The sequence below is a fragment of the Psammomys obesus genome, unplaced genomic scaffold, assembly GCF_907164565.1.
Source record: "Psammomys obesus unplaced genomic scaffold, mPsaObe1.curated_primary_1811, whole genome shotgun sequence".
In the NCBI taxonomy this organism is placed as follows: domain Eukaryota; kingdom Metazoa; phylum Chordata; class Mammalia; order Rodentia; family Muridae; genus Psammomys; species Psammomys obesus.
Window position 1 is genome coordinate 671,611 of NW_026591497.1, and position 12,492 is coordinate 684,102.

At 51.3% G+C, this 12,492-nt stretch overlaps 1 protein-coding gene across 3 annotated transcripts in view; it reads right to left on the minus strand.

Moving 5' to 3' along the window:
• Positions 1-1,709: 1,709 nt before the first annotated feature.
• Ppm1f (protein phosphatase, Mg2+/Mn2+ dependent 1F) overlaps positions 1,710-12,492 on the minus strand; it is a 31,325-nt gene continuing 20,542 nt past the window's right edge. For all 3 annotated transcript variants that reach the window (XM_055610251.1, XM_055610248.1, XM_055610250.1), the window contains 3 exons: positions 11,399-11,542; positions 6,791-6,884; positions 1,710-5,626 (listed from right to left, as the gene is read on the minus strand). In XM_055610251.1, the coding sequence (XP_055466226.1) occupies positions 5,247-5,626; positions 6,791-6,884; positions 11,399-11,542 (618 nt within the window). In that variant the 3' untranslated portion in view covers positions 1,710-5,246. The remainder of the gene's footprint in view (positions 5,627-6,790; positions 6,885-11,398; positions 11,543-12,492) is intronic.

The window sequence follows — 12,492 nt, forward strand, 5'->3', positions numbered from 1 at the left end:
TAACACATATTTTCCCCTCAATACTCGGTAACTCAACACTCAATAACAAAGCAAGCTGGCCAAGCAAGCAGCTGTCCGCAGCTTGAGAAAGAACTTTTGCTTCCTCCAGTTTTTCAAGACAAGGTTTCTCTATATAGCCCTGGCTGCCCTGGCATTCACTATGAAGACTAGGTTAGCCTCAAACTCCGAGATCACTCTGCTTCTGCCTCCCTTAGTGCTGCGATTAAAGGTGTGCGCTAAAGCACCCTCGCTGCAAGTCAGATACCTCATGTGCTCTTGGCAAAAATGGTTTATAGATTCAGCTAGCACACAACACCTTTTAACTCGAGTTGGTTATAGAATTGTGTTAAATCCTGACGCACAGTGCTGTGCTGCAGCCGTTTCCATAGCAACCCCAGCTCTTCATGACTCTCCTTAGGGAAAGATTTCTAAGGGGTATTTTAAGATTATTTGGTGGTGTAGCTTGCGTGTGCAATGTCCCCCACAGGCTTGTGTGTTTGAACACTTGGTCCTCGGCTATTGGCACTGCTTGGGGAGGTGACAGAACCATCAGGAGGCACATCCTTGGGAGGGAAGTGGGTCACTGGGGGTGGGCTTTGAAGGCTTATAGCAGGCTCTGCTTTCTGGTCTTTTCCTGCTTCCTCTGTGTGGATGAGATGAGATGTATTCTTCAGGACACTCCTGACATGCCTTCCCTGGCCTGACCGGACTGCGCCCTCCTAGAACTGTGAGCCAAAATGAACTTTCTTCCATCACTTGCTTTTTGTCAGGTTTTTAATCACATCGATATGAACGTATATTTCAAAGTAATATGCCCCAAACTGGGAATTTTAACATTCATTGTTCGACTGAAATAAGCACGCTTGCTGTAGTAAGAGAACAGAATTTAGGGGAAAACATAAACAAGAATGAGCCATAACCCTGTCTCAGAAGCCAACGGTAAGAGCTCAGTGCATTCGCATGGGGCCATGCAGCCGTTCCCCACTGTGCACCCTGTCTTCTGAGAGCTTCTGCCCTTGGCCCTGCAGGCAGGAAGTGAAGAGTGCCAGGTAGAGGGCAGGGTGGAGACAGAAGAAATGCTTGGTGCTTAGTTTCCATGCAAGTGAACCTTAGAGAACTGTGAGGCTATGCTCAGAGATGGCCCATGCTGACTGCTGTCCCAGAGGACCCTGTGCTCAGTGGCTGAACGCCTGAGACATTTCAGGCTCTTGGCTGTGATGAGGCACCCTAGACGTTGCTGGGGCTCCTGGGAAGCCTGACCCCTTTACTAACGCCACAGCTGGTGGGGTACACATCTCAGGATAACCAGGAACAGCTGGCTAGGCATTTTCTCAAATCCTCAGCAGCTTTCAAATGTACCCTAGAGGCCAAGAGGACCTTGAATCCAAAATGTCTCCTGAAGATTCAGGTTTTCAATGCGTGGTCCCAAGCTCTTAAACTATCTTGGACTTTGCTTTTGGAAGCCCATCACTGAGTGTGGGCCCCTGCTCACTTCTCACGCTTTCTGGGTTGGCTCTGAGGAAGAAAGCCATGAAGTCTTGTCACATGTTCCTGCTCAAGCACATGTGATCAGCCATGACCTGAGCTCTCTAGAATACCTCCAGTCAACACCTTCTTTTAAAGTTTTTCTGTTAAGCATTTTTTTTTCAGAGATAGAGTAGTAACCATAGACAGACACTCAGGAGAGAGATGCAAATGGCACTCAGGAATCTTGAATACATGGTTTATTGACACCAGTACAGGGACCCCAGGGAAACACTGTCCTATGAGCTCATCACCTTGGAACCTGTCCCTAAGACTGGAGAAACATGGTGTCTTACAACAAGACTCCCAGAATGCCCCTTGAAATAACCCTTGGCAAGACCCAAATGGCATGTAAGTGGCAAAGCTTGGTGTTTGGTAAAGCCGTAGAGTCCAGTGAAAGCACAGGACTCCAGAGGGTGATCACTGGAGGCTACAGAGGCAGAATCAAACCAGAAGCACAGCTTGCTTTACACAAGTTGACCTGGCTTTCATACAGTATGGCCAGGGCCGTCCTTCTGACCCCGAGAATACAGTTGAGGTAGCCAGGACACCCATGCTGAAACTTACCATCGGGAGGCGGGAACTGCATGCAGGACCCAAGAGGGCAGGGGCAGACAGAGCATGGTGAAGGGCAGGGGCTTTCCCAAGGCCCTCGCTGCCTGTGACTCTGCCATCACTAGTCCTGAGACTCATGCTGCGCTCCAGATACCTTGTTTCCACACCCCTAAAAACACGCCACCTCCTAGCCTGGATTCTGATTTAACGCCTGCCTGTGCCCTCCCACCCCTTACTCCTACAGGCTTTAGGTTAGGAGGCAGCTGTACCTGCAAAAGCAGCTTGGCTGTTTCAGCTTTTGTATCCATGCAAGACACTGGCGTCTGTAACTCAGCTCTTTTTCCAGCCCACTGAATCTTAAGAATAGACACTAATAATACTTAAAACTCTCTGCTGCTGGTGGAGGATGGGCTCCTCTGCTCTGGCAACTGCTGGTAATGCTGTGCACACTCTCCATGCCTTACCCTAAAGGCTAACCGGGGCTCAGAGAGGTACAGTGACTTGTTCAGCTAACACAGTGTGATGGTGGCAAAGCTGGGCCTTGGGAAGTGGAATCACTCTGGTTAGGGGATCCTCTTGGGATGAGAGCCTAAAGAAGAGGTGGCCAAGAAGTCTCGTGGGCCAGGTACTGGCAACTCCAATCAGGATATAAGAGTCCTTTTCTATGCTTAGGAACTAGCACAAGACCAGCCCTTAACACCAGGAGCATGTGGTCTCCCTTGGTGCCTAACGTTTGTCCTGGACCAATGCCAGGCAGGTGCACAGCTATCACCACTGCAGATGGGGTGAGGGGTAGCAGAGGCACTCAAACAAGACTGGGAAAGGGACCTCCCTTTTCACTGAGGCCTTGGTATCTGGCACGACCTTACATGTGAGTATGAACGAGACCATCAAGGAACATCTATGTGGGTTTAGATTCCACTCTTACCAGTAATGAACAGAGAAAGATTAGCAAAAAGGGAGAAAATCAAAGTCAACATCTTCCTCTGTCAAGGTCACTGCTACAGGCAAGCTGGACCAACAGCTACATGTTTCTCTGTGCTGAGATGGCAGTGAGGGTCCCGGATTCTGACCCCCAGATGGCAGCTGGCCTTCAGGTTGAACAATACCCAGTCATTATGATGGGCTACCATGTGTCTAGAATGCTTCCTATCAAGAGACTATGACCAAGGAATGGCCCCAAGTCCTCCATCCCTGATGTGGAAACAGGTAAACACCACAACTATGCAGGTGGTGTGCCCAGCCAAATATGGCTGGCTTCCTCCCCTGCTGCTGGGCCATGGGCTTGCCTCAGGGGCAAAAGCACCCTTGCTTCTTTTGAAAGATGGCTTAGGTGCACTGAGCTAGGGCTCTGCTCCCTACAGACAAACTATGATCTTCTCCTGGGGGACCACACAGTCAAGCTTCTTCTAACTGTTGTCCTCCCTGAGCCTTTGCTAAGCCACCCATTGTCCTCTTGGCCTGCTAGTATCTGCGTGGAGCAGCCTTGGCTCACACGTGGCCCTTGCTGAGGGCCTCCTTAGACCTTCTACTCTGGGTGTCCCTCCCTCTGCCTGGTTTCTGTGCCTGATTTTTTTTTTAAAGATTTATTTAATAAGTATACAGTATTCTGCCTGCATGTGTGCCTGCAGACCAGAAGAGGGCACCAGATCTCATTGTAGATGGTTGTGAGCCATCATGTGGTTGCTGGGAATTGAACTCAAGGACCTCTTGGAAGAGCAGCCAGTGGTCTTGACTTCTGAGCCATCTCTCCAGCCCCCTTGCCTGATTTTATACTTCACAGCACTAGGGATATGGAGGCTCTTCCTGTTGCTCAGGTAGGAGACAGAGTCCAGCAGAGGAGGAGAGCAGCCACAGGAGAAAGCTGGCAACAGTAGCTATCAAATTGCTAGTATTCTCCCTAAGACACCAGACTGCGGGGCTCGCCAAAATTCCTTACCCAGCACCGCCTCAATGACTCAGTCCATGTGCCTACAAATACACCAAGAGTGTCCAAAGCTTTAACCCAAGAGTAGTAAGGTCCTCCTGGAGGGGATCCAGTAGGGATCCAAGTGTGGACAAGGAGGCTGGTGTTGCCTCAGATACCCACAGTTACAGCCTCTGCTTATCATTTCAACAAAGTTCTGAGGTGCCCAGAAGCACAAAAGGACCTTCCCAGAAAGACTGCCTTCCCAAAGCATTTCTTCCCACAATAAATGTTGCCTATTTGAGAACCCCAACATGTCTGCCTATCAGGATCCATGATGGGCCCAGCAGTTCTCAGTTCTCACCTACGCCAAAGCTGTTTAAGGCACTTAAGTGGCTTATTAACACAACCTGGAAAAGTTTGTTTCCATCCTGAATTAGAAAAAAAAAAAAATCAGTAATACTGCAAATGTCTCCACAAACACACAATGTAAAATACTTAGGTTTTCAGGAATAAAATAAATGCTAAGCTTTGCTTAAATCACATGACCTTGTGGGTCAGCTTGGCACTGATAAAACAAGACAAAACCTGAATACTGACTCTGGATTAGACCTTTCCCTGCAATAAATCTAAGCAACAAACAATCTGACTTCACCTCCCCCAGATGCTCAAGGGAAAGAGAGAGGTTTAGAAGGCCCGAATGTCCTTTGTACTCAGTTAGAGGGGAGTGGCAGTGGGCCAGGCCCCTGGTGTTCCTCCCAGCAAGACCACTGCCTCTTCTCTGGGAAGCCAGCAGTCCAGCGGGACAAGCCTTCTGTTAGTACAGACCAGGCCCTCCCAGCCCTGGGGACAGTGAGAAGCCACAGTCCTGGGCTGGACACTTGGTTGCAGGTCGCAGCCCAGGATGGGCCTGACAGGTCTGTGTGAGGGTCCCCCATAACCTGACCTGTGTTTTGGTTAGGCTGCCAAGAGGTGCCTGTGGTTTCTGTGCCCAGCCCTGTCCTGCCCTGATGCCCTCAGCCATCTACTCTTTGGTGAGGTCATGTTCCTATGCTTCCTTCTGAGATCCATTTGCTGTCTTCTGCAGTTCTGCCTCTGTGAGGACAGGCTGTGGCAGGCAACATGAAGGGCTGGGTTGCTAAGGGGATGTTGTTAGGGTGTGCACCCCTGCCCACTATACCTGTTGGAGCTAAGGTCTTTGAAGGGGAGGGATCACAAAGGCAGGGGGAGAGACAGGATGGGGTCTGGAGGCCTCAACCACTTAGCTTCTCTGTGAGGTACTGGTCCCAAGCTCTGAGAGGCCAGTGGGTGAGTCCTTGCTTCCTACATCTGCTTGGACATCCCCTGTCCCCTGGGCTCCACCCTCCAGCAGCTCCAGGGGGTCCCTAAGGAAGACCACCATGACTGTAATGTTGTCGTGAGAGCCCCGGTCACGGGCCACAGCCACCAGCTCCTCAGCAACATGTGACCCACTTCCATTCTGCCTGACCAAGTGGCTGTGGACGAGCCCCGGGATTTCATGGTAGGGGACAACATCGAAGAAGCCATCACAGGCAAGCAACAGGTAGTCCTCCAAGCCTGTTAGCTCTCTGGATGCCGCATCCGCCTCGCCAGACACATAGGGCTTCTGGAAGACATCCCCTGGGAATGAACAGATGGAAGAACCTTGTTTCCTGCTTCTCCCATGCCCAGGACCACCTCATGTCACCATCCTCGGGCATGTAGGGCCAGAGCCTAGCTGGCTCCTGAGGGTAACCTGCCTAATGCTTCCCACCCTCTGTGGAGCGGTCAGCCCTAGCTCTACAGGAGCAGCCCTCATCTAGGAATGGCTGCCATCTCCAGGGTGTCAGGACACGAACAGCTACAGCAGCGCAAACAGGCTGTGAGGAAGGAAGCAACCAAGACTCTTCAGGAGGGTGAGAAGGGAAGATGCCACAACTCCCAGGGATTAGATAGGATGGAACGAAGTTGTCGGAAGGGGCAGGTATGGTCTCAGAGATTGGGTCTAAGCAGCGATGGGATATGGAGAATGGGAAGCTATTCTCCAAGAGGAAAAAGGACCTTAAACTTTTTTTTTTTTTTTTTTGAGAAAAAAAATTAGCATGTAGAGGCAAGCTGGGCTAGGGGTTTTCTACTGTATTTTAGGGGGACCTACAGAGGGTTCCTAATTTTCTATTTTTATACTTGAGTATTATTATTTGAGAAAAGATCGATAGCTCAGGCTGGCTTCATACACCTTTTGTAGCTCAGGATCCGAACCTTGAAGTTCTGATCTTCCTCCACCCACCTCCTGAATGCCAGAATGAATCACAGGTGTGTGCCATCACACCTGGTGTGGGCAGCAGCCACTGGGAGCTGAACACAGGACTTCGAGCATGCTAGGCAAGCACTTTATCAAATGGGCTACACTCTCCCTACTTAGTAATTTTTTGACTTTACAGTGTTTGATAGTATACACAGTCAATAAAACTGCACCGTGAACCTGAGCCTCTCCTGGTTAGAACGACCTTTTCCAAACATCACAGTGCTGAGGAAGCAGCAGAGAACTGCAATTTACAATCAGCTGGGGGCCTAGGAGACAATGGCTGACATTTTCCTAGACTGTGCTGAGCTGGGATCCAGTAGGTTGGATCACATTCTGAACAAAGTATTTTTAGCTTATCATGGGTTTATCTGGAGGCAGCTCCGCCGGGCGTCTAAGACGGCTATGTGCTGTGAGTAGCTTATGAAGCATGATTTGCGCTAAGTCACTGCGAAAGCCTGTGGCTCTCTCTCCACCCTGCAGCAGCCAATGTACCCCCTTACCAATGGCTCTAGATACTGCCAGGGTCCCGTTGACTCTCCAGCAGTCCATGAGAGAAACGAAGCCACCTAGCTCTTCAATGCGTGCTTTCTCATCCTGCAAGAGAGAGTCATGAGGTGGGGACTTGGGTGAGCTGGGGGGTGGGGTGGGAGCTTGAATGTCACTATGTAAGTAGAATCTAAGTCCCAAGACCTATCTAAAGCCAAAATACTTGAACCAAGTGAGGAAGCTCAGCTAGAGAGCTGTATCAGGTCTCAGTAAAAACAGTGCAAATGAAAACTACCCTTTAGCTGTAGGAATGATTCATCAAGGAATGGGGGCAGCATGGAAGTACCAACCACGTAAGCCAGGCAGATCTAAGCAGTGTTTGGGCTAAGGAGTTCCTGGGACAGGAGAGGGGTGTTAGCTCAACCTCGAGGGCAGATCCCTCGACTTTCAACTGGGGCTGCTACCTCTACCATGAAAACTGCTGGGATGAGGCGCACGCTATGTATATAAGGCTGCATGGCAGGCGTCAATGCTTGAGCAGGCCAGGAGAGGCAGCCCCATGCCCACCCTTACTTCTCCTTCTCCCCACTCTCCCCTAGGCATTATCTCTGCCAGAGGATTATGGTACTTCAACTCTAACTGCAAGGGGGATGGGTAGACACTTGGTCCAGCCACAAGTATCTTGAAACTCTCCCTGGTCCTGTCAGCCCCCCCCCAGGGAGAGGCCTCATGGATGTAAAGTCTGACTTCTGAAGGCTAGTGTTAGCAGCTTAGTGCCTGTCTTGTGCCCCTCTGGGGCAAGGCATCTTGAAGATCTCCTGGATGAGGGAGGTCGCTCATATCCCTCTTTTACTTGTGTAAACCTGACCTCACACCTTCCTTGGGACAGAGCCCTCCCTTCTGCAGCTCCAGGTCCTGAGGTACCTGGCTGTGAGAAAAGGGCTGAATTGGGCCCTGGGGCCAGTGATCCCCACCCTGACAGGCAATTTGGAAATCTGTGGCCAAGACCTGTGTCAACAGACTCATCCAGTCTACAAGGGCTAAAGCACTAGGGTTTAGAGTAACGTGTTGAGCTGGTCAGCCTTGCTAACTTGGCCCCGTAACCTTGGTCCTGTCCTGGTCCTTCTTCCCCTTCCTGGATCCCTCCTCAGTCTGCACTGACCACAGCCTTGCCCTGTGCCCATGCTTGTTCCAGGTGTCCTTTGCCTGTTTCTCCTGACGCCCTCCCCCCAGTTCCTCCTGGTTCATCCTCCTCACCTCCTAAAACAGCATCTCTGCAGCCAAAGCTTGATGGCTTAGCCATTCTATTAACAGGCACATTTCCCTTTCCCTGGCTTCAGGGCTGGACTCCAGCAAGGTCCCCACATCACTCAGAGCACCTCCGCATCCCCGTGAACTCCCACGGCCCTTTCCATGTCTCCCTGAAGCCTGCGCGCCTCCCTCCTGAGGCCACTGGATTGCAACTACAGATGCCATCTCCAACCTCAGCCCCACTCTTTTGAGACCAGACCTCAGCTTGCCCTCTAGTGGCCTGGACATGGTTAAGTTGGTTAGTGACTTCTTGGAGATTTTTTTTCTCACTCTGGTCTCAGTAGTTGCAGGTCAGTGTGCAGGACCTGTTCTCTCTCATCCTGACTTGTTGCAGTCCCTTCTGCCTTCAGGACACAGCCCATGCCTTATTCCCAAGTGCTTTCTCTATAGTACTTGCCCCGAGTCTTGCACCCTCACCGCTATGCCCCACTTCTCTACCAAGCGGAGTGCCTGGGCAGAAGGTGCTGGGTCCCATTTCATCATTTGGCTGTCTCAGGAAAGCATCCTACAGAGTAGACGCTAAATGTCAGCTGGCCTAAACTGAACCCATGGGTGGGACAGGCTCTGTTCAGACAGCTACAGACATCATCACAACCCATAGAGTCACTGGTGGTTGCTGGGCCCTCTCTTGAAGCTCTGACTTCTACGGGAGTCTTTTCACAGATGTCTGAGTGCTTTTCTGGCAGCTGGCAGGCAGCGACAGGCATCACAGGCAAGACTAGGCAGGATGGGGAGGAGCCGGGACTAACCTCGGCCCTGGCAGCTGCAGGTCAGCACACCGCTGACCCACCAGTGTGCTTCTCTTGTGCAGGCACTAATTCAGTACTAGGCCATCCCATCTTCACCCTTACCCCTTCATGGGACCTGGCCTGACAGGATCCTGCCTGACAGACAAGCCCTGAGGCTTGGAAGTGTCAAGCTAGGCCAGTTCCAAGTGTCCTAGGGAGTGTCAAGCTAGGGCTTGGAACTGTGTGGAAAAATGTTTCTACCAGGCTTGCGGGGTTCCTGAACACAGCTTGCAAGAATGTTGGCGTTCTTGTGGGAGAGAGAGTATTCAGCCCCTGGGCAAAGGTTGGCACTCGATCCAGACCTGGCTGTGCTTTACCTGCCCAGGGGAGGAGGGCTGGCCAGAGAGATGTCAATCCCTTGCAGTGGTGGTGGAAACAGCGCAGCACGGACACCCCTGTAGCTGTGTGCTGCAGGCAAGTGACTGAACCTTGGTTCTCTGTACTGTCCGCTGGCTTGAGCACATGGACCTCCCCGACCATGAGCCACATTCCTGACCGCTGCCTGTCTTGCTTCTGCAACCCAGGAACCACAACAGGGAAGACAGCCTGCGTCTGCTGCAGACCACCCCAAAGCTCTACACGACACAGCAGGAATGTGTGGGAAACACGCGCAACTCCCCAGGCGGGAGCTGACCTAACATGGCTGTGGTGCTCAGTCAGTTTAAACACAGGCAAAGGACGGACAGAGTGCTTGTAGGAAAGAATGCAACGATCCTGAACCTCTGAAAAGATGTTCAAGAGCTGGAGAGACGGCTCAGTGTTTAAAAGCACCGGCTGCTCTTGCAGAGGACTTCAAGTTCCCGTCACCCACACAGTGGCTCAAAACCACCAGTAACTCCAGTTCAAGGGGATCTCTGGCCTGTGCAGATACAAGGCACAAATGCAGTGTGCACATACATGTAGGTAAACATTTATAAATAAAAATAATAAAATCTCAACAACAACAACAACTTATGTTCAAATTTACTCCAGAAGGCTGGGTGTGGTAGCTCACGCCTGTATTCCCAGCACCTGAAAGACACAGGCATAAGGACTGTCTCAAGTCTGAGGTCTGATAGAGCTTCATAGTAAGTTTCAGGCCAGGCAGAGCTGCATAGAGAGAGCCCACCTTAAGAAAAAAAGAAAAGGCCTGGCATCGGTGGCGCACACCTTTAATCCCAGCACTTGGGAGGCAGAGGCAGGTGGATCTATGAGTTCCAGGCCAATCTGTTTATAAAGCAAATTCAAGACAGCCAAAGCTACACAGAGAAACCCTGTCTGAAAACCGACCCCCGCCAAAACAAAAACAAAACAAAACAAAAACATCCCAAGACAACTAAGACAAGCTTATTCTGAAAGAGAGACAAAGGGAAACAGGAAAGGATGTATTCTCACCATCCAGATGGTGCTGTGTAACTGTTTCCTTCCAACTGAGGGGTGGGGGGAAAGAGCAGCTTTCTGGTCTCCCAAGGCTTGAGAAGCCTGGAATACCATGCAGGAAGTTGCAGGAATGAAGCAGTCATGAGCCTGTTTCCCCATGGTGCAGCTGCAAGTTACCTGTGTGTAATGCTAGCAAACTGACTGGTTCATCCACGAGACTGGGTGAACTGACTCTGGTCTGCCACTGATGCTTTTCATCTGGAGTGAACAGACATTTCTTTATTTCCTCCCATGAAATGTCAAGAGACAGATGGGCAGACTCTTGGACTGGTGAGGCTGTGGACAACGGATTCTCAACAGCAGCAGCGCTCTGCTCAGGCTGGTCCAGCCTGAGGTCAGGAGTTGGGCAAATCTCCAAGACTGACTGAGCATCGTTGCCCCTGGGACCTGCTGCTGTGCAGACATACCTGAGCGTGGCCTATGCGATGCACACAGTTTTCATTGCTGCCTCATTTTTAGAGTGGAAAAAGAACACTGGTGAATGTCTCGGTGACTGGAGACTAGAAGGCCACGCCATGCGTCTGTCAGAAAGGGCGGGCGCTCTTTATGTGCTGACGAGGGGTGGCCCACTGGCTGCACAATTGAGTGATACAAGGCACAGGGGAAGGCAGGGAAAACAGGGTTGGGGAAGGTGCTGTGCATGTCCGCGTGAGGACCTCAAGACTCAAGGTGCAGAGCGGCTTTGGGGTTCTGGGACTCCAGGGTGGCTGCTATGTCTTCCAGACTCAGCAGTGTGGCTTCCTTGCTCTCTCTCAGCCTGTGGCCATCCGCTTTGCCCCTAAGTGTTGCAGGATTCTGCTGGGCTGGGTGTAGGCCCTGCAGGCTCTATTTCTGGGTTTGCTTGCCAGGGTACAAGGCCCTGTTCTTGCTTGTGGACCCAGAAAGGGCTCCTATGGGGTCCCCTGCCCACTATAATCAGGCAAAGGAACCTGCCTTCTGAAGGAGCACCAGGAGTCTTCTGGACCCCTGTACTTTCTACTTTACCCCACTAATACCTCCTGGCATTCCATTTTACCTCGGGAACCCCAGTAGTGGGTCCCCAACTGGGGCCTGCATAACAGGGTTCTGAAAATGTCTTACGCTTGGATAGAGGGAGCCCCTTACCTGCCGCTCTGGTCTATGTGGCTCCATCAACTTCACTACCTGTCCTTGCTGTACCAGGGTGACCTGGGAGTCTCCAAGCCAGGCGACATGCAGGGTCGTTCCTGTGATGAGTGCGCACACACCCGTGGTGCCACTCTGTAGTCGCTGCAGGGAGAGAAGAAGAGCCATGTAGGGCTGAGAGGGCCTGGGGAGGAAGGTGACCCTACACAACGGGTCATGTCATTTTCATACTGTATGGGGGGAACAAGTCCTACCGGACCCCCTTCATCTCTAACACTGATGGTAGGAAGCAGGCTAATGATACTGGGAAATAGGCATGGAAGGGCAGGAGTGAGGAAGGGACCACACAGAACCAAAAGAAGATTTAGGCATGACCAGTGCTGAGGCAGGGCTTCATGAGTGCATGTATAAGTCAAAACTTTACCAACTGCATACTGTAAACAAATACGATGTATGTCTGAACTGTATCTCAACAGATTTGCATTAAAAAGGGGGCTGAAGGTGTAGACTAGTGGAACACTCGTGTTAGTCATGAGAAGCCCTTAGGCTTGATCCCCAGAACAAGGGCGGGAAAGAAACAACACTTGCTTAAGTAACTCCTTTCTTTATCCTGAGGAGTAAGCTAACCTCCGCGGCCTGCTTCTCCTGCTGCTGGCTGTGACAGAGGGCACTAGGCTCTGCTTAGACAGCCTTGGAGCTTTCTGGGTAGAGAAATGGAATCCAGGGCTGTTGTACTCCACTAAGGTCAATATATGAAGACTGAGAAGCTCTCTCTAAAGCTCTGGGATTTCAGGCCTCTATGGGATGAAACTCCAGGTCAGAGGTTTTCCAGCCTCAGGGCAGAGTGGCTCCTATGCTTACTCTCAGCCAGCAGCTACTCTTGCTTTGTGGTTCTGTGCCACCCTGAGTGCAGGCCCAGTAGGCCCTATTTCTGGGTTGGTTTCTTTTCTTTTCTGGTTTTTCAAGACAGGGTTTCTCTGTGTAGCCTTGGCTGTCCTGGAATTTGCTCTGTAACCCAGGCTGGCCTCCAGCTCACAGAGATCCGCCTGCCTCTGCCTCCTGGGTGCTGGGATTATGGGCATGTACCACCACGT